Source organism: Lissotriton helveticus, chromosome 5_1 (assembly GCF_964261635.1).
Source record: "Lissotriton helveticus chromosome 5_1, aLisHel1.1, whole genome shotgun sequence".
Taxonomy (NCBI): Eukaryota; Metazoa; Chordata; class Amphibia; order Caudata; family Salamandridae; genus Lissotriton; species Lissotriton helveticus.
The window spans coordinates 99,325,785-99,349,755 of NC_136065.1; the positions used below are offsets into that span (position 1 = coordinate 99,325,785).

The 23,971-nt window shown below is 49.3% G+C and overlaps 1 protein-coding gene across 1 annotated transcript in view; it reads right to left on the reverse strand.

Annotated features, from left to right (window-relative positions):
* LOC144752403 (E3 ubiquitin-protein ligase TRIM39-like) overlaps window positions 1-23,971 on the reverse strand; it is a 206,925-nt gene that overhangs the window by 65,668 nt on the left and 117,286 nt on the right. Inside the window, exon 5 of the mRNA XM_078640335.1 lies at window positions 16,528-16,577. Coding sequence (XP_078496461.1) covers window positions 16,528-16,577 — 50 coding nt within the window. The remainder of the gene's footprint in view (window positions 1-16,527; window positions 16,578-23,971) is intronic.

Sequence of the window (23,971 nt, forward strand, 5' to 3'; positions counted from 1 at the left end):
CTTCACATTCTTTTTTTCAGCCTACAGAAAAGAACCGTCTGCCCTATTACATATAACTGTATTTTCTATACATCTGCTGCATTTTTGAGGTCTCTGGTGAGAAAACTTGAATAACTGCAACGACATTCAAGGCCGATTGAATAAAGCCAAAAGTAATAAACTAATCTAGGTATGTCCTTATAAGTTTTATAAAAGGAAAGATAGTCTTTCTTCAACAGTTGAGTCTAAGCCCTGGGTAGCGAATCGAGAGAGTCCACAGATTAACAAATATTAAAATGGCTACGTAGATATACCTGTTAATGTGTTTTTTAATAAAAATACTGACACTTGGAAATGATGTTAAAGCGACAGGAAATTATGTTTCAGAAAACATGGGGATGTATTTTAGATCCAGCTGTTTCCTCTTGCCAAGTAAAATCTTTTGTTAATTAAAAATGTTTTTGGCAGATGTAACAAAGTGTAGACCTTAGAAAATGCAGCACATGTATCGAAAATACAGTTATATGTAATAGGGGCAGACGGTTCTTTTCTGTAGGCTGAAAAAAAGAATATATTTGTTTTATAACTAAAGATCTTTTGAGATTTTCTCCTTATAAAAATAAGGAAAAGGGATTCTTGTTTTGGTTTAATATAAACCCATTCCCTTTTCCTAAAAAGGGTTCCTCCCAATTTTTTGATCCTTTTTGGCAACCAATGAAACATAACAGATCTACTACCATGTGTTTTATGACATTTAACAAATTTTGCTTTAGACTTGTTCTGAAAGTGGGCTCGCCGGATCGCCTGTCCTTGCCCGATCACACTTAGGTACTCATTTATGCACAGGGAAACATGCATATTAAAACTGTATACATAAGTAATGGAAACGTATACATTTGGTCTGTGGAGTGAAGTGGCATGGAGTATTGTACCTAAGCAACAGACTAAGAATATTTGGGGCTTGAGACCCCCTGAAAATTATGTTTCAGCAACAGACCTGCAACATGGGAAAGCGTAGAAAAGAAATTAAACACAAGAGAATATTTCACATTTTCCTAGCCAACAATTGCCTCTTTTTCAGATAAGTTGAACAGTGTCATCTTGGTCTTTAACAATCTGCTGCCCCTATTGCTACGACCACTGCAGTGAATTTGTGCTTGGCCGCCCCTTCCTGATTATCAGGCAGAGATCCTCATCTCCTGGGCTCCCTCCCCCCGAGAATGAAATTGCATTGGCATTTGGAATTGGCACCTGCCGGGGGGCCTCAACGTTAATCGAGAGGCACGCCTGCAACATACCCCTTTGACAGATTGGGTAGAGCGCACCCTGCCTTACTGGCCGGACCAACTGTTGTGTACCTACCCGATGGGCCTAGCCCGTAGCGGCATCAAGGACCATGCTCCCCTCTTTTTCTGTCACTGCCTAGTGCCTGCCCAGGCTACTTTCACATTAGTAGCTGGCCTTCTGTGCGCTCCCTGATTGGGATGGGACTTGCACAACCTACTGCTTGGTGTCCCTGCTCTGGTTAACTTCCTCCCTATCTGTGGCATTCCATTGCATTTCAGCCTCCACCCAAGCCCACCTCGAGCTATGCTCGTGACTGGCAGCGCCAGCGACCCTGCTCTGCTGCGCTAACGCTTACAAATATAATTGATGTCCTACCTTGCTCCGCTGCTCCATACCAGACACTTGTGGGCTCACATCACTGCAGGCCAGGCCCGGTCACTTGGTCTGACTGACCGTGGGGCCACAGCAGCACACAGGCCAGGTCAGGCAGCCAGCCCAGGCCAGGCCCAGTGCACGCCGTCTCCGAGCCAGACTCCGCGTGGGTGGGGTGAGGGGTCAGGTCAGGTGAGCATGCTACTCCAAGTCTCCACTCCGTCGTCCGTCCAGGCAGCGAGTGAGACTCTGGAGTCTGGCCACTGCCAGACTCTGGGACCTCAGCGGGACAATAAGGAATATTAATCATGCAGGACAGCCAGGAGGAGGACTGTATTTCGCAGGCTTGCAGCAATCAAATCACCAACAGAGCGAGCCGCGATGACACAGTCAAGTGAGTCCGTTCCACCACCGTCAGTCAGCAGCAGGGCCCTGCACGCCAACGATTCTGATAAAGAGAAAGAGCGGCGGGTGCGCGTATGCATTTGAAAGTATTGCACGTCGGGGGCTTGCCAAGAATGAAGCCCAGGGCCGTCATTGGTAGCGCTTTTGCACGCTACAAGATTGACGGCCCTGGGGATCCACAATTCAGCCCGCAACACACTACTCCTAAGTTAGGTGGTGGATGTACAATGCTGCACATTCAGCAGGTGTGCTTGAACTTACAATTACGTGATGTGCAGCGTGTCTTTGGGGGGAGGGACAACTCGTGTGTGTGTCGTTTATGTGTTGTTGCTCACTGCTCACGGGTAGGCTGAGGGTCATGTCAGTGCGTAAAGGATGGCCAGTCAGGGAGTCCGCCTCCAATCATTTCAGCGCGTGCTGCCGACACATTTGCAACGCCATTGACCGCCAACACAGACGCGCCACTGTGACAGGCGCACGCCATGATCGTCGCTGCCCAAGCCAGTATTTTGCGCACACTGGCCTTAATTCAGCCCGAAAAGTATCCACCCGCCCGGTGTGTGTTTTTCCTTCACAATTGGGAAAAATGTCGCCCAATTGTGCGGGAAATAGCCCAATCTGGCAACACTGTTCCCATAGCGGCCCAACCTCCCTCCCACACGAAACGGCAGGTGAGAGGTTCAGGAGGGGTGACCAGGCGTGAATTATTGAACTTGATGCCACGGGCCGGGTTCCCTATATTGCGGTGCAGCCTCAAATTAAAAAAAGCGAGCACTGAGAACACACTTCCCACGGAGACTTGGAGGGCCCTACTGGCAGCGTGGCTGGTCTGGGCCTTGGCGCTGGTGCCCCTTGAAGCGACGCACATGGGGGATTGTGAACTCTGTGTTGTCTGGGAGTCTCAACAGGGGGAGTCTGTGGACACTGTCTGTTAAATTACAAGTGTGGGGCATGCAGTGGGGGCACTGAACCAAATTACCCATATTTACCCCCCCCCCATAGAAGCTGCATGATGCGTCCCAAGGGTGGCCCCCTGCCTCAGACTTATGAACTAGACAAGTACACTGTGCCTAGGGCAGCATTGGCAGAGGGTGCGACGGCCCATGGGAGCCAGGAGGTAACAGAACCCCCACTAGGGGAGGTCATGGCTGCTATCCAGGTGCTGGGCACGACCCTGGAATCAAAGATGGACAAAGTCACAATCAAGGTCAATCTGCTGAGGGCAGACATGAATAAGAACTCTGAAAAAGTCAGTGCAGCTTAAACGAATATAGGAAGACTACAAGCCACCACCAATAGAATGGAAGAACAGATACAGCAGCTCACGCACCAGAAAAAAAAATGGCAGAAAAGCCGGAGGACCAGGAGGAGCATGCCTGGAGGAACAACATCAGGGTGGTGGGGGTACCAGTGCTTAATTTGAGCCGAAGCTTTCAGGGGCTGAGCACCGGCACTTAATTGGTGTTCGGTGCTCGGCACCGGCACCTAATTGTCAACACTACACTTAGGGCAGTCACAAGGTGGCGCTGCTTAAGTAATTTAGAGATGTGGTCATTTTATCATTTGTTTAGGAAAACAATATACGTTCAAAAATAACTAATACCTGCCTCCCTTGCAATTCCTTTAGCTGTGGGGACCTGGAATAATCTGAACTGTTGCATTTACATGTGAGAGAGATGGTTAGTAGATGTTTTGGCAACAATGACAGGGGTGATGGGTGGTGCAAGCTGCAGGGGCCTCCTGATCAGAGCCCTGGCACTTAATATTTTACAAATTAAGCACTTTGGGGGTAACTTAGGGGGCAGAGGGTCCCAAAATTGACCTATTTCTGGAAAATTTCATACTTAAGCACCCCCAACCCAAGGGCTTGTCAAACTGCTTCTCGGTAGAAAGGGCTTACAGAGCACCAGTGCTGAAATCTTGACCAAGGGCCCCACCACGACCCATCATAGCTCGGATCCTCAACTTCCAGGAACAAGATGCCATCCTGCAGACTGCCAGAGTATAGGGACATCAACCCTATGAAAATGCCTCCATCTGTTTCTTCCCGGACTTCACCGTCATGATGAGGTTAAACCTGCATTGTGGACTCAAAACCTTAAATATACAATGCTATTCCCAGTCAAATTAAGAGTGCTGAACAATGGCAAGGCGTGGTATTTTACATCCCCTGACGTAGTGTGGGACTGGCTTCAGAGAGGGCGAAGGGCTGCCCAATCGAAACAGCAGGGACACAGCCGACGGTACGCACTGAAGTGCATGATCGCACCATATAGGACACATGTTCAGGAAACAGACAATGCATGGAACACGGGAGAACTGCTACCTGATTACGAAAGGCGGAGCTGGCCAACCCCCAGGTTACAGACTAAAGTTTTATTGGGGCGACAGGCGCTCTGCAAATTTGGGATGTGGGTAGTCTTAAACCTACAGTGCAGAGTGGCAGGGAGGGGGGGGGGTTGTACACAGGGCACAGTTTAAGAAGTGTAATGCTATATTCAATGTTTAATGTTTTTCATGATCCACTCATAGATTCACCATCCCATGCATGGTCCAGCGGCAGCTTCTGAGGGAGCGAGGGTTACAGAGGGCCCTGAACACAGACATAGCTACACAACCCACCAAAACACTGAAAATCCTCTTGTGGAATGTAAATGAGCTAGGAGACAAGATCAAGCAAACTATGGTCCTGCAATCCTTACATCTGCACTCCCCTGGTCTTGTCTTCCTGCAGGAGAAACACTTGCGAGGCAACCATTGCCTGGCACTAAACAGGTTTGCCTACACCCTCCCGGCCTACGTGAGCTTCACGTCTGGCTCCAGGGGAGTGGCGATCCTGGTAAAGAAATCAATACCGCTTATAAAGGACGCACTTGGCAAGACCCACTGGGCAGGTTTGTTGTGGTGGGAGGAAAGTGGGAGCGCCGAAACTTAAACTTGAACTCCACAAAAATTCCGCCAGGGATACACACGGAGACCTTTCCTGGACTGAGCAAAACACTACTACTAGACATGCCGTCAGGTGTGATCACAATGGCAGGGGCATGGATGCAGTGATGTCACATGAGCAAGACAAAACAACATTGCCAACCCGGGCGGGGTGGGGAGGTAGAGCACCTGCGAGTTTTCGCAACTTCAATGGGCCTGTCGGATTTGTGGCAACTCCATAATCCGGCTAGCAAACAAAACACACACCTCTGCGGCTCACGGCAGCGGGTCGCGACTGGACTACATCTTCACACAATGCACACAAGTGGGACACTCTCGCGGAGCACAACGCAGGGCTAGGGGTATATCAGACCACTCACCAGTGCAAATCCTGCTCCAGGGCCCAGCTAGTGACTACACCTTCCCACCATGTATAGCTCCCTGGCACTTCAAGGATAAAGACTTCCAGGATGAGTTCAGAGAACATACACAGAAATATTTTGCAGAAAATACCTGGTCAGTTGACTCGCATTGTTCACTATGGGAGGCATACAAAGTGGCGGCAAGGGGCTACATCCAGGTGTGAAAGGGGGACTGAGGAAGCTGAAATTCTCCAAGTGCGATGAACTAGAGAAAGAGAGATTGACGCCCTAGAGCGTGAAATGAGACAGGGTGAAGCGGACACTCCTGAACTGGTACAGAGGATACGCCTCAAACAAAGGGAGCTTAGGGATTTAGAGACAGACATTGCGAGACAACACGCACTTGCCACACAAAGGCAACTATATGATCTAGGGGACAAGGGACCGGGACCGGAACTGGCTAACAGAGATTAAAGTGAGCGATGGGGCGCCATGCAGATCCCGGGCAGACATAGCAGAGGCATTTGCGTCCGATTATGAGACGATATACCAGTCAGCGACGGAAAGATCGGTGGACGATAGCGCTGAACTACTCGTGGACCTACCCCTACTGACTATTGCGTGAAGACAGGGAAACTATCGACCAAGACCTGATGGTGGAGGAGGTAGAAGGGACCGTCTGAGACCTACAATCTGGGAAAGCGACTGGACGGAATGGGCCCCCCGCAGAGCTCTTCATATGCGTGGCAACTGGTGTGGCGCAACCAATGCTGGGTATGTTCAACACTGCAATGCAGTACGGTTGCTTGCCTGAGGACCTGAGATTAGCCACAATAGTAGTTATTCCAAACAAGCATTTGCAATGTAAAAGGTCTCGCATTTACGCGAGTTTGAGCTATTGGCATTGCAAATGGCAATGCCTTTTATTGTTGTTTTCATTTAAAAGGCATTGTCATTTACCTATTGCATTGCAAATGCTTGTTCTTTATTATTTTCTGATTGGAGACAGAGGAGTTTCTGTAAACCATTTTTGACAGTAATATGAAAAACAAGAGCGGCCGCTCATGCACCGACCTTAATTCCAAAGCGCGTCTCTAAACAAGGATTGATTACTGAGATTATAGAACCAAAGTTTGCTGAAATTGCTGGGATGGTGCAGTGAGCTAAAAAACAATGAAGGATCAAGCACTGATCTTTTGACTGGGTAGGAGTGTTCTGCTTAATTCAGATACTCTGTCCATCGCCACCCCCTTTTATGAATCGTTTTGGCCACCATAAGCGTGGTAGGGTATACTCAGATGTGAGTCCCTTGCTCACTGACCCATCAGGATTCAAGCAAGCCGGGCCGAAGACGGCTGCAATGCCAGAAACCGGTCCCCGGAAGCTTGTTTCCTTTCCAGTAAAGAATTTGCTTGGTAGTTTGGTCTGCCCTGTTCCCATGATGCACTGGGCCAGGGCCAGACTAACTTGCATGTAGCCAGGTTCTGAACTGGGATGGTGCAGTGAGCTAAAAAACGGTGATGGATCAAGCCCTGATCTTTTGACTGGGTAGGAGTGTTCTGCTTAATTCAGATACTCTGTCCATCGCCACCCCCTTTTATGAATCGTTTTGGCCACCATAAGCGTGGTTGGGTATACTCAGATGTGAGTCCCTTGCTCACTGCACCGTCAGGATTCAAGCAAGCCGGGCCGAAGACGGCTGCAATGCCAGAAACCGGTCCCTGGAAGCTTGTTTCCTTTCCAGTAAAGAATTGGCTTGGTAGTTTGGTCTGCCATATTCCCATGATGCACTGGGGCAGGGCCAGCCTATTTTGCTTGTTGCCAGGTTCTGAACTGGGGTGGTGCAGTGAGCTAAAAAACGGTGATGGATCAAGTCCTGATCTTTTTACTGGGTAGGAGTGTTCTGCTTAATTCGGATACTCTGTCCATCGCCACCCCCTTTTATGAATCGTTTTGGCCACCATAAGCGTGGTTGGGTATACTCAGTTGTGAGTCCCTTGCTACTGCACCATCAGGATTCAAGCAAGCCGGGCCGAAGACGGCTGCAATGCCAGAAACCGGTCCCCGGAAGCTTGTTTCCTTTCCAGTAAAGAATTGGCTTGGTAGTTTGTCTGCCCTGTTCCCATGATGCACTGGGCCAGGGCCAGACTAATTTGCATGTAGCCAGGTTCTGAACTGGGATGGTGCAGTAAGCTAAAAAACGGTGATGGATCAAGACCTGATCTTTTGACTGGGTAGGAGTGTTCTGCTTAATTCAGATACTCTGTCCATCGCCACCCCCTTTTATGAATCGTTTTGGCCACCATAAGCGTGGTAGGGTATACTCAGATGTGAGTCCCTTGCTCACTGCACCATCAGGATTCAAGCAAGCCAGGCCGAAGACGGCTGCAATGCCAGAAACCGGTCCCCGGAAGCTTGTTTCCTTTCCAGTAAAGAATTGGCTTGGTAGTTTGGTCTGCCCTGTTCCCATGATGCACTGGGCCAGGGCCAGACTAATTTGCATGTAGCCAGGTTCTGAACTGGGATGGTGCAGTGAGCTAAAAAACGGTGATGGATCAAGCCCTGATCTTTTGACTGGGTAGGAGTGTTCTGCTTAATTCAGATACTCTGTCCATCGCCACCCCCTTTTATGAATCGTTTTGGCCACCATAAGCGTGGTAGGGTATACTCAGATGTGAGTCCCTTGCTCACTGCACCGTCAGGATTCAAGCAAGCCGGGCCGAAGACGGCTGCAATGCCAGAAACCGGTCCCTGGAAGCTTGTTTCCTTTCCAGTAAAGAATTGGCTTGGTAGTTTGGTCTGCCCTGTTCCCATGATGCACTGGGCCAGGGCCAGACTAATTTGCATGTAGCCAGGTTCTGAACTGGGATGGTGCAGTGAGCTAAAATACGGTGATGGATCAAGCCCTGATCTTTTGACTGGGTAGGAGTGTTCTGCTTAATTCAGATACTCTGTCCATCGCCACCCCCTTTTATGAATCGTTTTGGCCACCATAAGCGTGGTACGGTATACTCAGATGTGAGTCCCTTGCTCACTGCACCATCAGGATTCAAGCAAGCCGGGCCGAAGACGGCTGCAGTGCCAGAAACCGTTCCCCGGAAGCTTGTTTCCTTTCCAGTAAAGAATTGGCTTGGTAGTTTGGTCTGCCCTGTTCCCATGATGCACTGGGCCAGGGCCAGACTAATTTGCATGTAGCCAGGTTCTGAACTGGGATGGTGTAGTGAGCTAAAAAACGGTGATGGATCAAGCCCATATCTTTTGACTGGGTAGGAGTGTTCTGCTTAATTCAGATACTCTGTCCATCGCCACCCCCTTTTATGAATCGTTTTGGCCACCATAAGTGTGGTAGGGTATACTCAGATGTGAGTCCCTTGCTCACGGCACCATCAGGATTCAAGCAAGCCGGGCCGAAGACAGCTGCAATGCCAGAAACCGGTCCCCGGAAGCTTGTTTCCTTTCCAGTAAAGAATTGGCTTGGTAGTTTGGTCTGCCCTGTTCCCATGATGCACTGGGCCTGGGCCAGACTAATTTGCATGTAGCCAGGTTCTGAACTGGGATGGTGCAGTGAGCTAAAAAACGGTGATGGATCAGGCCCTGATCTTTTGACTGGGTAGGAGTGTTCTGCCTAATTCAGATACTCTGTCCATCGCCACCCCCTTTTATGAATCGTTTTGGCCACCATAAGCGTGGTAGGGTATACTCAGATGTGAGTCCCTTGCTCACTGCACCATCAGGATTCAAGCAAGCCGGGCCGAAGACGGCTGCAATGCCAGAAACCAGTCCCCGGAAGCTTGTTTCCTTTCCAGTAAAGAATTGGCTTGGTAGTTTGGTCTGCCCTGTTCCCATGATGCACTGGGCCAGGGCCAGAATAATTTGCATGTAGCCAGGTTCTGAACTGGGATGGTGCAGTGAGCTAAAAAACGGTGATGGATCAAGCCCTGATCTTTTGACTGGGTAGGAGTGTTCTGCCTAATTCAGATACTCTGTCCATCGCCACCCCCTTTTATGAATCGTTTTGGCCAACATAAGCGTGGTAGGGTATACTCAGATGTGAGTCCCTTGCTCACTGCACCATCAGGATTCAAGCAAGCCGGGCCGAAGACGGCTGCAATGCCAGAAACCGGTCCCCGGAAGCTTGTTTCCTTTCCAGTATAGAATTGGCTTGGTAGTTTGGTCTGCCCTGTTCCCATGATGCACTGGGCCAGGGCCAGACTAATTTGCATGTAGCCAGGTTCTGAACTGGGATGGTGCAGTGAGCTAAAAAACGGTGATGGATCAAGCCCTGATCTTTTGACTGGGTAGGAGTGTTCTGCTTAATTCAGATACTCTGTCCATCGCCACCCCCTTTTATGAATAGTGTCCTGTACCAGAGGCAGTGGAGTATGAAGGAGGTGGGAACCCCATTATAGCCGATATAGGGGGCACGCAAAACGAGGCACTGCAAGGAGAGGGGGAAGAAGCAAGGAGGAAGGCAGTTGCGACAAGAAGAATTTATTGAGTTTGACTGACACCAGGACTTTCAGTTATCAGTAACTGCTAAACTGCTGGGTATGTCCAATAAGCAAATTCAACAGCAAACACAACGAGACGGCGTGAGGTCTTAAAAACGCAGGCAGGTCTCAGGTGCCCCTTATCCACTTGACTGGGGTGATGGGCGTTTACCTGTCTCTCTGTCTCTTCTGGTTCGTATATATTTTGTATTTATTTACAGGTAAGATTTTGTTTCCTGGGAGTGAGGCCAGGCATATAGAGAAATCCTTAAGATGCTATAAAGCCGCTGAGGTATCAAATGTAAAGTGCTTAGCCTGCCAGTACGGAAATATCTCACAGCGTGGCGGAGGAAGTCATGGATGCCTGGCACTGTAAATCTCAGGGAGTTTAGCTTGTTTGTTTACACCATGACGATGATCTAAAGAGAAGGCGAGTGTGATAGAGGGAGAATCTGCAAGCGCACCACTATCCCTCCCCACTCTCCACACACCACCCAGCAGATCACCAAACCAAAACAATAAATCCACCTCCTCCCTCCGCTCGCCCCACAGCGCGCAGATCCCATGCTTTTCGCAGACATTTACAAACAAGCATTTGCAATGCAATATGACTCGCATTTACGTGAGACCCATTGCATTACATCACGGACAACGGGAGGGGGAGAAGAATGGACAATGGGAGTGCGGGAGGGGGAGAAGGGGGCCAGAAGGCATGGACAAATTAGTGCTTACAGTCTAAATAAAACGTACCCTACCATGTAACACTCAAAGTAAAGGGACTAGTAGCCATGGGAGGGTACAAATGACGACATGGCCATATTAAGGAGGGACTAACAAGGCTCAGTCAATCAGACGGCAGAATTTATGAAAGACAATGACACAAGCCAATTAAATACATGGGCAGAGAGTGGGTGGGGCTTCCACGGAGCTTCCACTCCATACTCCATTATTGCATCCCTCACAAAGCGAGCAGCGCATGTGCGCTGCCGCTATAGGCTCGACCTAAAAATGGCAAACCCATGGAGCTTTTTAGCTCATACCAGCCCATCTCTCCATTAAATTTTGAAACTAAAGTGTTGGCAAAGGTTTTGGCTAACTGGCTTGCCCCATCATATCCACTATTGTCCACCCGGACCAATCCTGTTTATGCCCCAGCGCAGTACCAGGCTGAACCTGTGGTGCCTCTACGGGGTGATCCATGCCACGGCAGCAAATCCAAGCGACCCCACGGCACTATTGTCATTGGATGCTCGCATGGTATTTGATAGCATTGAGTGGCCCTACATTCAGGCGGTCGTGCCCAGATTGGGATTTGTCGCGAGCTTCTGTGCATGTGTCCGTCTTCTTTATCGGGAACCGAGAGCTCACGTAAGGGTGAATGGGTCAATCTCCAGGCCATTTGTGCTCAATAGAGGCAGGTGCCAGGGATGACCACTTTACCCCATAATATTCGCCCTTGCGCTCGAGCCACTTGCGGCATGGGTCAGAGGGGACCATATTGTCAGGGGCATCGAAGTCAGGGAGAGCGGGAGGAGCAAATCTCGTTATATGCAGACGACATGCTGCACTATGCAAGCAGACCTCAGTAAACGTTTCACAGGCTCTTTGGCACATACTCATATTTGGCACATACTCAGGGTACCAGATAAACTGAGACAAATCCTTAATTTTGAACCTATCCGGAGTGCTGCCCTCACTTACTGCGCGGCTTTGATACAGCTAGATAAATTCAAATACTTAAGGCAAATGGATTACAAAATCAGCCGAGGAATTCCTTAACTTGAATATACACCCACAACTGACAAGACTGCACGGAGACACTCTACACTGGCGCCAATTATCTATCTCTCTTATGGGTAGGGCAGTGTTATTCAAAACGATTGCCCTCCCACGCCTACTCTATTCTTTGAAAAATACTCCATACAGGATCCTGGACACCTTTTTTTGAGCCAATAAAGGGGAAACGTTCAACCTACTATGGGAAGAAGGCAGAGCACGCATAGCGCTCCGCAAACTCCAGCGGGGGGTGTATGAGGGTGGATTAGGCATCCAAGTACCCGGAATGACTACTTAGTATCCCAAATCATTAATATCAATGGCTGGGTCTTTGCACCCCGCTCCGGACCGGCCTACTGGGTGGATCACCAGGCAATGGGAGCCGGTGGGCACAGGGGGAAGTCGCTCCCAGCCCACACACATGCGGTGGTACGAGCATGGCACGCCGCCACTAAATCACTGGGTTGGGAGGACAGATTGAGCCAGCAAACTCCACTAAGGGAAAGCGGCGCGCTCGGCGAGGTGGGTTGCCTGCAGGGTTTTCGCAGATGGAGCCTTATTAGCATAGATACTCTCTGGGATGTATGACGCAACGGCAATGTGATTACCTTTAAGGAACTCCAAACAGAATACCAACTGACAGACAGAGAGCAGTTCCGATACCTACAACTAAAGCATGCCCTAAGATGCCACATCACGGAAGGGGAGTCACTAACCGAGTACTCCCCGATGGAAGATCGACTACTATTAGACCCAATCCCTGATAAAACATTTTCCCACACATATAGAAAAATAATGAACAATCTCCCCGATCTTATGGGTCCATTGAAGTCAGCGTGGGAGGCTGATTTGGGATTGCTGGAAGACAATGACTGGCAGGAAGCAATCCAAAGCCCCAAAGAGATTGCTATATGGGCAAGATTCTGACTTATTCAACTCAGAATTCTGCATCAATCATACTCTTCCCGTACGATCCCACACAAAATAGGTATAGCTGAAACAAATCAATGTGCTAAGGGATGCGGGGAGCTGGGTACATCCTTCCACATTATTTGGGACTAACCCAAAATTCAGCGCTACTGGGTTGAGGTGACGGAGTGATGTCGCAAGTGCTGGGCATCTAAATTCCACCTAATGCACGCTGGCACTTACTGGGGGTCACGAAGGAAGACCGGTGGCCCACGCACACCAAAACCTGGCTCATGCCGGCTTCAGGGGTGGCAAAAAGAAATGTTGCACGGTTGTAGGGAGCATGGGACCCACCATAGCTCTCATGGACTGGTGCCGATTGGCAAAAAAAGTGGTGTACGAGAGCAGGGGATGCCCAAAGAAGTGGGAAAAAATTAGGAGCCCGTGGGAGAAACATAGGTCCGAGCAGGGGGTGGGGGTAGGAGAAGAACGTGCACGAGAGGGAGAGATGGTGAACCAACTGTAAAATGTGTTGTGTCTGATTTCGAGGACCCCTCTCAACTATGTGTATCACAGTATTCCTTATACCAAAAGTTCTATAGAACGTCTCTGGTTGAATACTCCTACTTCTATGAATGGATCGAATTTTGTTTAATAAAAAGATTTATAAAGGTTTTCATGTCGACTGGGAGAGATTTTGACATCTCAGTATTGCTTAAAACCAAGGTAAGACTAATTTTGGCGAGGGAGTGGATATGCAGTGTTAAAATTGTTTCTTAGTTGTGAGAAATATAGTGAGAATGTTTAGAAGGAACAGTTTATATTTTACCTCTATTGTTTTTCAGATGCATAATACGAGTGAAGAGCACCGGTATAGAAGAAGTTGTGGCAGTGTTGTTTTTGTTTTACCTTTGAGTTTTACGAGTTAATACAAATTGTCATTTCGGAGCAGCATAAAAGAAAAGATGGCTGCTCAGTGGGGACTATAGTATTCAGTAACAGTTTTGTTCTGGAATTTTAAGTGAGGTTAATGTTTTACTTTAAAGTGCTGGAAGGAGTTGGCAATAAAAGACTTAGGCATCTTTAAGGTAATCTAGATTCCCTCTTTACAAACTTGGAAAATCCTCATTCCACAAGCAAAATTACATAGAAGAATTTCTTAAGATTCAAGGAATGGAAGCAAGATTCAATGGGGGAATAGGTAAGTACATCTATCAACTGCGGAGACGTTTAATGTTTAAAAAACGTACTATCTGTGGCTGTGGACCTATTCTTGTGGTCGTGCACGCTTTTATTGTTCCATGTGGGAAGTGTGGTGCAGGGTTGGGGGAGGGTGAGGGGTGGGATGTTGGATCGAATGTTTCGCAGATCTTCTGGTGAGGTCCACTCCTGTATCTCTTGTTTAGGTCTCGCGTGGTGTACTGCGCACATGCACAGTCGAGCTCGCGAGATTTTATGTTTTTAGAGTGTGTACACTAGTGAGGGTTAAGCCCCGCCCCTCTTCTCCATTGGCTGCCCTCCTAAACGGTGGCCAGCCATTGGAGAAGAGGTCGCCATGACGTATTTCTTTCTCTTTAAGCCCCGTCCTTTTCAGATTGGGTTCCTTGATTTACTGCTGAAGTAAAAGGTTTCTTATCTTCTTTATGGGTCCAGATGGCCCCATAAAGAAGATAAGGAACCTTTTACCCCAGCAGGAAGTTGGGGCGCCAAGTCTGGAAAGGACGAGCTAAAAGAGTGCTTGTTTCTCTTTGAACTACTATGGGTACTGAAGTATTTGTCCCACTGCGCCCTTTTGTCAATTTATTTTGCTATATTTACATGGCTGCTAATGTATAAAAGCAGAGAAGGGAATGCATGACTTTGCCTCGTGTCCCTAGTAGAACTGAAGATTTTTGTCCACGAAGAATTCGAGTCTTATGTAAACATGGTCGCTGCAAGAACAAAACCAACTGCAGCCATTGTTTTTTTTCATTTGATTGTTCTTATAAACACTTTCCAAGATAGGCATTTATGTCTCAACCTAGCATCCTAGGGCGGGTCATGTGCCTGAGAGAAGGACACTTACGCATACCCACCAAGTTCCCTTCTTGAGACGATCCACTTTGTGACGCCAACAGTGGGACAATCTTCAAACGCTAAATTCAAGATGGCATCCATTGTGACACCCCAGACGTGGGCAAGAGCCACAGACACCTTTCAAGATGGCCGCCAAAGTGACGCAAACGGAGCGACGTTTTGACTGAAGTCAAGCCACCGCTGCTTCTGATGATAGTCTCTTTTCTACTTCTACGGAGCGAAGCAGGCACTGGGACCCCTGTGGATACCAGCTACAGCGGGCGGCGGCACTGCAGAGGCTCTTGTGGCAGCACTGGTAGCCGCTCCTTGTGTACGGTGTGTGAAGCGACAGCCATGCCAAGCAAGAAGAAGAAGTACAATGTGCGCTTCCCACTGGTGAGCCCCCGTGGTTTATCCGCTGCCTACCACCCTCCCCCAAACTTGCCTTAACCCCAGGTAACGCACCCATCTCAAACCAGGTACTGCAAAATCAAAAGGTTTTCTCTGACCAACTTATCTTCTATACAGAATCCTCCCCATTTTAAGGAATCTCCCATACCACCCCTCAAATTGTTAGCTCTACTGTAGCGTGACGTGCCCGGAAATTGGCCTAATTTACTGAGTTCCGTCTACCGCCTTTGTTGCCAGTGGAAATCACTTGGTGCCTTGAGACCAGTTACTGATCTCTGCATAGTCTCCACCTAGGATTGATAACGAGGGTTCTTCCTGGTCCCCCTCCTGCGACTGTCTTCAGCACCCAGTCTCTTTGGGAGCTTATCCTGGCTACCCCTTCTAACCCCACACACACACACACACACAACCCCCCACATACACACACATCCCCCCCCCACACACACACACAACCACACACACACACACACAACCCCCCCCCACACACACAACCCCACACACACAACCCCACACACACAACCGACACACACGCAACCACAACCCACACACACAACCCCCCCCCACACACACACTCAAGGGTTCTGGACTATGGGGATTAAACATTTAAGGCACTAGTAGTGTTGCTAAATGTCCATTGTAACCGCATTCGTATACTATTTTGGGTAAGAGTGTGTGTGTGGCTCTGTGTGTGTGGCTCTGTGTGTGGCTCTGTGTGTGGCTCTGTGTGTGGCTCTGTGTGTGTGTGGCTCTGTGGCTGTGTATGTGGCTCTGTGCTGTGTGTGTGTGTGGCTCTGTACTCTGTGTATGTGTGGCTGTGTGTGTCTCTGTGTGTGTGTGTGGCTCTGTGTGTGTGGCTGTGTGCTCTGTGTGTGTAGCTGTGTGCTCTGTGTGTGTGGCTGTGTGTGGCTCTCTGTGTGTGCGAGGCTCTGTGTGTGTGCGTCTCTCTCTGTGTTTGTGTGTGTGTGTGCGTGTGTGTGCAAATGCAATAGGTTTCGCATTTGCGAGAGATTAAGCTATTGGCATTGTAAATGACAATGCCATTTATTTATCTGTTTTCAAAACCAACACATAAATAAAAAGTTTGTCAATTACAATGCCAATAGCTCTAACTTTTGCAAAGGCGAGACCGTTGCATTGTAAATGCTTGTTTTACATTTTGTCATTTGTTTGTATGCTGCTTACTGGGGTTCGCCCACCGAGTGTTATAAACGCAAAAAAATGTGTTGTTATAAAAAATCGTACTATATTGCAAAGTCATGAAATCCTAAAAAGTATTTGAACACTTCTGGAAAAGTTAGAAAGTAGAGATACAAACCAAGCAATGGGACTCTGATTTGAGAACTAGTGCATATTGTCTTTAAAAAATAGCTTCTAATTTATTTAGCTTCTGTTGTCTTGACTTGAACTGATCAATAGTTTGTTTCGGGCTGTGTGTATAGTTAGAGGCTTTGCTGTTTTGATATGTGTGGACGTTATCAAACATATATCTATAGCAAACTATATCATTTTCATAAATAGCATCAAACAAGTATAATAAACGCAAGTGTATTTACCTTTATAACTCTTCAGCACATCTGGGCACTGAGGCTTCAAATCATTACACCTGAAACAGCACATAAATCATGTTAGAAGTACAGAACAAACACAGTTCAGAGGATAACACAAGGAATTCCCCATGCACACTATTATTAGAAATATACAGCCTGATTCATCAAGCTAAATTGCACTCGCAAAGGGCAAGATTCTCAGGGGCACATGCATCAACCTATTTAGGAAGTGCAAACGGTGCGAATCGGTAAATTCGGCCGTTTGCACTTTCTAAATACGTTTTTGGGGTGCATCAAACTCTATTTCAGAATTCGCAATTTTTTGCATTTCTAAAAAATGCGAATGCATTTAAGTAATCGCATTTGTGCACCCTTGATTTCGTAGCGTCCTGAGGCGGAAAGCCGGGACCTGCCCCTAAGACTAGGAAGAAAGCCAAAACCGATTTTAGGGTTTTAGGGCTCTCTGTCACTCACCCCGAGTGTAGTCGAGGTAGGACTACGCGGGGCGGCCATCTTGGGTGAGGAGAAGGCTGGTGGGCGAGGATTCGATTGCTTAGCCACGCCCGCACTCCCGCCCTCGAGCACATAAAATGGCACCCTCATGCAGGCAGCGCAGCGGGGGCGCCGGCGGGGCGCCAAAGGCAAGCCCGTCTGCGCCCGTCCGCGCCTGGCCGGGACCAGGGGCCAAGACCCCTGATCCGACACCGTGGTACTCCAGGGAAGACCTGCTTGCACTAAATAAAAAAACGGTCTTATTAGCCCGCAAACAATGGAGGCACTAAGGCGGGAGGAACTGCTGAAACCCATAGCAGATCCACCTATGACAATAACCAACACTAGGAGGGAAAGAGGAACAATAACATCTCAGAGCGTGGCCCTGCTTAATACACGCTCCCTCCAAAAACACAATTTGGAGGTGTTCTCCTTGCTCCATGAAGGCAACCTAGATATTTTAGGAGTCACAGAGACGTGGCTAGAAGATTCTTCTATGCCCGACTTAGTGGCTGCACTCCCGCCCAACTTCAGTGCCACCACCCATAATAGGAAGGACGGCAGGAAAGGGGGGGGGAGTTGCCATCTTCTATAAAAACTCCTTCAAATCAGAAACCATTTGTGCAGAAAGTATAGAGGGTGCGGACATCTTGGGGGTCAAGCTCTGCTCTGCCACCAATTGCCTGGCGATACTTATCGTCTATCGCCCTCCTGGAACTTCCCCAGCCTTTCTTGAGCCTTTTTTGGGACTGGTCCACAATCTTCGCACAAGGTATGAGGGGCTTGTGGTAATGGGTGATTTCAATCTCCACTGGGAGAAGTCCACTAAAGATGCAATGTCCAAACAGTTAGATGAGGCTATGACCACGCTAGATCTAACCCAGATAGTGACAGGCCCGACACACAAGAAAGGTCACACACTGGATCTGATTTGGACCTCAGTCCCGGTGCTGAGCCCTGTCACTATCTCACCTTGCATATGGTCAGACCATCACCTGTTGCAGGGTAAATTAGCATTCCCGGGGCAAGGAGAAACCCCCCACCGCCGAGTGGCGGGTGGTGAGAAGGTGGAACTCAATCAATATTGATACTCTATTATCTTCATTAGAGAAATCCTCCCACCTTAACAGACCACCGGAGGATGGCGTGGAGAGGGCCAGCCTCAAACTATCACTAAAACTGAAAAATGCCATTGAGACAGTGGCACCTGCACGAAGGGTAAAAATCCGGGATAAAGGAAAAGGGGCTCCCTGGTTTAATGATGACCTAAGACTACTGAAACGCTCCCTGCGCCAGAGCGAGAGAGCATGGCGAAAGGGGTATGATCCTAGTTCCCAAGCTTTGTACGAAAAAAAAGCTCACCACCTATAAACAAGCGATTAGGACTAGGAAAGGTGCGTTTTACGAAAGCAGAATTGCGACAGCACACAATCCCCCAAAAGACATTTTCAAAGTCCTTACAGAACTGAGGAAAAAGAAGGAACAACCCCCTTCCTTCACGCAAGAAGACTGCCATAAATTCCAGTCATTTTTCACCACCAAGATATCTGCCCTCCTGACAGAAATCGAGTCCACCCCTAGACTGGAATGTCCAGGAATTATTCCAATACCTACCCCTACAGTCACCCAGCCCCTAACTTCACTACCCTTACTCACTAAAGAAAGTTTGGAGAGAGTGATGAATCAAGTCAAATCAGGCTCACCGGCTGACCCTTGCTCTCCGAGGGTCTTCAAACAAGCATGGCCAGGCCTGGAGGATGACATATTATCACTCTTAAACAGCTCCCTCACTTCCGGACAGGTTCCTTCTAACCTCAAGGAAGCCCGATTGATCCCTCTCCTAAAAAAGGCAGGGGCTGATACCAAGATCTTAAAAAACTACAGGCCCATTTCACAACTGCCTTTCTTAGCCAAAATACTGGAGCAGCACGTACTGCCTAGCCTCTCTCACCATCTTGAGATCAATTCCTTGCTGGAGCCCAACCAGGCCGGCTTTAGGGCCCACAATAGCACGGAATTGGTCATGCTTTCCGTGCTAGAGGATCTGCGACTTAAAGCAGACAAAAAAGACCCGTGTGCCCTGGTGCTGCTTGACCTCTCCGCGGCATTTGATACGGTCAATCATGACCTACTACTGTCGCGGATGTGGGACTTCGGTATCCAGGGCACGGCCCATGCCTGGCTGACCTCGTTCCTTGGTGAACGGGTTCAAAGAGTACAACTGTATGATCTGATATCAGAGACAGCAAAGATCACTTGCGGAGTCCCACAAGGCTCGGCCCTGTCACCCTTGATGTTCAATGCATATCTGCAGCCCCTCATTTCATCACTGAATCAGATGGACTGCAGTATATACAATTACGCTGATGATACCCAGATCATCATTCAAATTGGTAACACTCCAACAGCAGATCAAAAATTGCAAAATATTTTAAAATTCACCGTCAATTGGATGACGGCAAACTCCTTAAAAATCAATCCTGATAAGACGGAGGTGCTTGCAATTACAACATCATCTAGCCCTTGGAGTGACCTCTTATGACCCACCGAATTAGGAAACCCCCCAGTACCGGCAGAATCAGTTAAAAGTCTCGGCATAGTGGTAGATGCCAACCTCACTATGTCAGCCCAGGTCTCAGCTGTAGTGGGCACCTGTGTGGGCCTAATGAGACAACTACGCAAACTGTCACCCATCCTGACGGTGGACACCCTCAGGAGAGCAGTATCAGCACTAATCCTGGCACGGCTGGACTACGGCAACGTCATGTATGTCGGTACTCCGAAAAAACTAATGAACAGACTTCAGATCGTTATCAATGACGCGGCCAGGCTAATTTTTAACAAGCCAAGAAGGACCCATGCCACCCCCCTTCTTCGCAAACTTCATTGGCTGCCAATAAATCAACGGGCCAAGTTCAAGGGCCTATGCATTACACATAAAGCCCTATATGGGCAAGCCCCTAAATACATCAAGGAACGTCTTGTCCCGTATGCCCCTTGCAGGAATCTACGGTCAGCAGAAGCCGCACTATTGATCTGCCCACGGTTCAAAATTTCCTCTATAGGAGGTCGCACATTCTCTCACACAATCCCCAGTGCATGGAACAAACTGCCTGAGAACCTGCGCAAGGAAACAAGTTTGATGCCTTTTAGGAAAAAGCTAAAAACCGTGCTATTCCAGGAGGCATGGGGTACCATCTAGCTTCTTCCCCTAAACAACGCTGTGTCCACCTGTATCCACCTCCCGCCAATCGCTTAGAGACCCCTGGGTGATAAGGCGCTCTACAAATCAAAATACAAATACAAATACAAATACAAATCTCTGAGGTTCTGCATCTTGGAGTCTGAAAAGCCTTGCACCTTGGATCTCTAGAGTCGTTCAGATCATGCATCTTGGAAACTCTGTGGTACTGCACGTGGGAATCTTTCCAGTCCTGCGTCTTGCATTCTCTGAGGTCCTGCACCACCTGAAAATCTATAGAGGCTTCCACTTTGGAGTCTCTGGATCCCTGCACCTTGGAGTCTTCAAGTCATGCACCTTGGAATCTCTGTGGTCCTGCACCTTGATCTCTGTGGTGCTGCACCTTGGAATCTCTGTGGTCCTGCGCCTTTGAATCTCTGTGGCATGCAACTGTGACGCTCTGTGGTCCTGACGTGGGAATCTCTAGAGCCTTCCACCTTGGAGTCTCTGGAGCCCTGCACCTTGGAGTCTTCAAGTCATGCGCCTTTGAGTCTTCAAGTCATGCGCCTTTGAGTCTTCAAGTCAGGCACCTTGGAGTCTTCAAGTCATGCACCTTGGAACATCTGCTTGCACCGGAGACATTCTTGTAGTCCTGCAACTTGCCATCTGTAAGCCTTGCACCTTGGAGTCCGTAGAGTTTTTACAAGTCATGCACCTTAAAATCTCGGTGGTCCTGTACCTGGGAATCTCTGGAGCCCTATCCCTTGGAATCCTGTGATTTCTGCTCCTTTGAGTCTACAGGGACATGCACCATGGAGTCTCTGGATGCTGCCCCTTGTAATATCTCTAAACCTACATCTAAGAATCTGTGAAGCCGTGATTATTTGAACCAAAAAAATCTAGCAACATGGAATCTCTGAACACTTCACCTCGGTTTCTTTCAGGCTCTTCTACTTAGAGTCTTCCCAGTCCTGTACTGGAATATTAGAGGCTTCGACACCTTAGTATATCTGACGATGCCCATCTCAAACCCGGTAGGTCCTGCGCCCATACCTTGAACTCTCATAAGTCCTGCACTGGGGGATTTCTGAGCCCCGCATCATGGAGTCTGTAAGTCCAGACTGCTCTTTGAAACCCATTAAGTCTTGCACTTCGGAGTACTTGACATTCTGCCTCCTCAAACATCTGAAGATAGCCACCATGTAAGGTCCTGCGCCTTGGAATTTCAGCAATGCTGCATGTCTCTGTTTTTGGGAACTCTGAAGCCCTGCATCTTGGAAGCTCCAAAGTCTGGTGCCTTCGAATCTCAGAAGTCCTCTGCCTTTGAATCTAGCCTCGCACTTATCAATCCCCGAGGCATGGAATTGCAGAGGTCCTGTGCTTTCTACATGTTCAATTCATGCATTTTTAGATCTCAGAGGTCCCGAGCCTTTGAATCTCTAGAGTTTTGGCATTTAGAATTTCTGGGGTTCTAGAGAATGGAAACTCTGTTGTCCTGTATCTTGTAATCTGTGGTGTCTTGCATCCTGGAATCTACAGTGCCCTGCACACTAGAATCTCTGGTGCCCTGCCTCTTGGAATCTTCAGGGCCCTGCACCCTGGAATCTCTGAAGTCCTGAACCTTGGAATCTGAGGTTTCCTGCACCCTGGAATCTCTGAAGTCCTTAAGCTTGGAATCTGTGTTTTCCTGCACCTTGGAATCTTTGAAGCCCTGTAACACCGAATATCTGAAGTCCCACCCCTGGAATCCACGAGGCTGTGCTCACTGAAATCTCTGCATTGCTCGGTCCTGATTTCCCTGCTGTGTAATGCTGGGCAGGGGACCCCTCTGCTGTAAACCGAAACTGCTTACAGATTTACTATCAATCAACATGCAGATATCCACTGAAGGATAGTGCCACACAAGAGGGAATATATCTAATTCTCCCCTTCTCTGTATCTTTCTCTCTCTCTCTCTCTCTCTCTATCTTTCTCAATCTCAATCTAACTCCCGATATCTCTTTACATCTCTGTTGGACCCGGCCTCATGGCGTGGCCCTACCCCTCCCGCATGGCGGGCCCAGAACGAAATTGGCCCTCCGCCGAGCCCCGGGCGGCCCCTTTTGCCCGATCCCGCACGCTCCAACACTGCCGGTCCGGCTACCATCCCGGACCACCACGACCGGCCTGACTCCATCTTGGGCCCCTCACGTCACGAACCATGTCCCGAGCACGAGGCCTCGCCCGACTCCATCTTGTGCCCACCACGTCACGAACACGTGGCCTCGGCCCCGGCCCAGGCCCCAGCGAAGCCCCGACATCGCGGCACCAAGATCCACCCAGGTGGTCAAGTGGCCACTCAACAGATCCAAGAGGAGGGGAGTTTCGATGGCCCTCCAGCCGTCCCCGGACGCCTGGTATCGATCGCCCTCCGGCCTCCCTGGGCGCTGGCTCCACCCCCCTGCTGGGTGTCTGGACACCATCATCCCGGCCCCTCTGGCCCCCAGGCGCGAGCGTCCGGACATCAAAGGACTCCAGCCATATATCTGGGCCAGCCCCGGAGTAGGACGCCAGTTGTATCCTGGACTGGAAAGCCCTGCTGACGCTGTCGCGGCCGACACCAGAAGAACTCATTCCCGTAACCCGAAGCTACCCTGAGAGCCTGCTGGCGCTGCCGCGGCCCATCTTCGCTGAACCATCTTGAGAGCCTGCTGGCGCTGCCGCGGCCCATCCTCGCTGAACCATCTTTTGAGCCTGCTGGCGCTGCCGCGGCCCATCTCTCCGTTAAAGACCACCTGTCGAGCCCTGCTTGCGCTGCCGTGGCTCGACCCCTCGGAACCCCCCGGCTCGAGGATTGAGAGCTGTGCGCAGGGTATCCCTTCCTGCTCCCGTACTGACACTGTCCCTTATTCACGAGACTTTCCAGATCTCTCGATCTGCCTGTACATAACGCTGAGAACAAGTAACCTTTACTCTTGATAAAGCCTAAGAACTTATCCTCTTGTGTGGTGTCCGTTTGTAGTGTTGTGGTTACTCTGCTGTACGATCTTAGGAGAGGACCCTCACCCAGGAGGTCTCTCGACAACGCTCGGCTACTTCTCAGCGGAGAGGTAGACCTAGGGGTGGTCAGTCAGACATCTTCTGCCTCCCCCGGGATCGCCTTTCTAACATTGGTGGCAAGCGACGGGATCCGAGCCGACGCAGATCGTACAGAGAGTTATTCACCTACTACCAAGAAAAACACACTACGACCATGACGACGCAAGAAACAAGACCAACTATGGAATTCCAGAAAGAGAAAATGGAAGATTACAGTCACAAGGAATTAAAACAATTCTGCAAAGACCTAGGCATCGCTACCACTGGCCTAAGCACCAAGGAAGACTTTAAATCGGCCCTACAAGCCTGGGTGGACGCCGGTGACACGCCACCCCAGAATGAAGATAACCCGGGCCCGAACGGAAGCCCAGAGACCGGCCCGACCCCAGCGGGGGAGAGGCCCACAAATCCGGACATGGGCCTCCCCCACGAAGACACCCGAGAACGAGAAACGAACCGACTCCACGAATTGGAGCTCGCCCGACTCCGGCTAGACGGAGAACTCCAGCTGACGACGAAAAAAATAGCCCTCGAGCAACTACGGCTAGAAGGAGACCTGGAGGAGAAACGGAGACAAAGCGACCTCGAGGAAAAAAGACTCATGCTCGAGCACGAGCGCGGCTTAAAGGAACTAGAACTCAAGGCCAAAACGAACTATGCCAACGCATCCGGGGGCAAGACCTCGCCCTCGCCTATGGA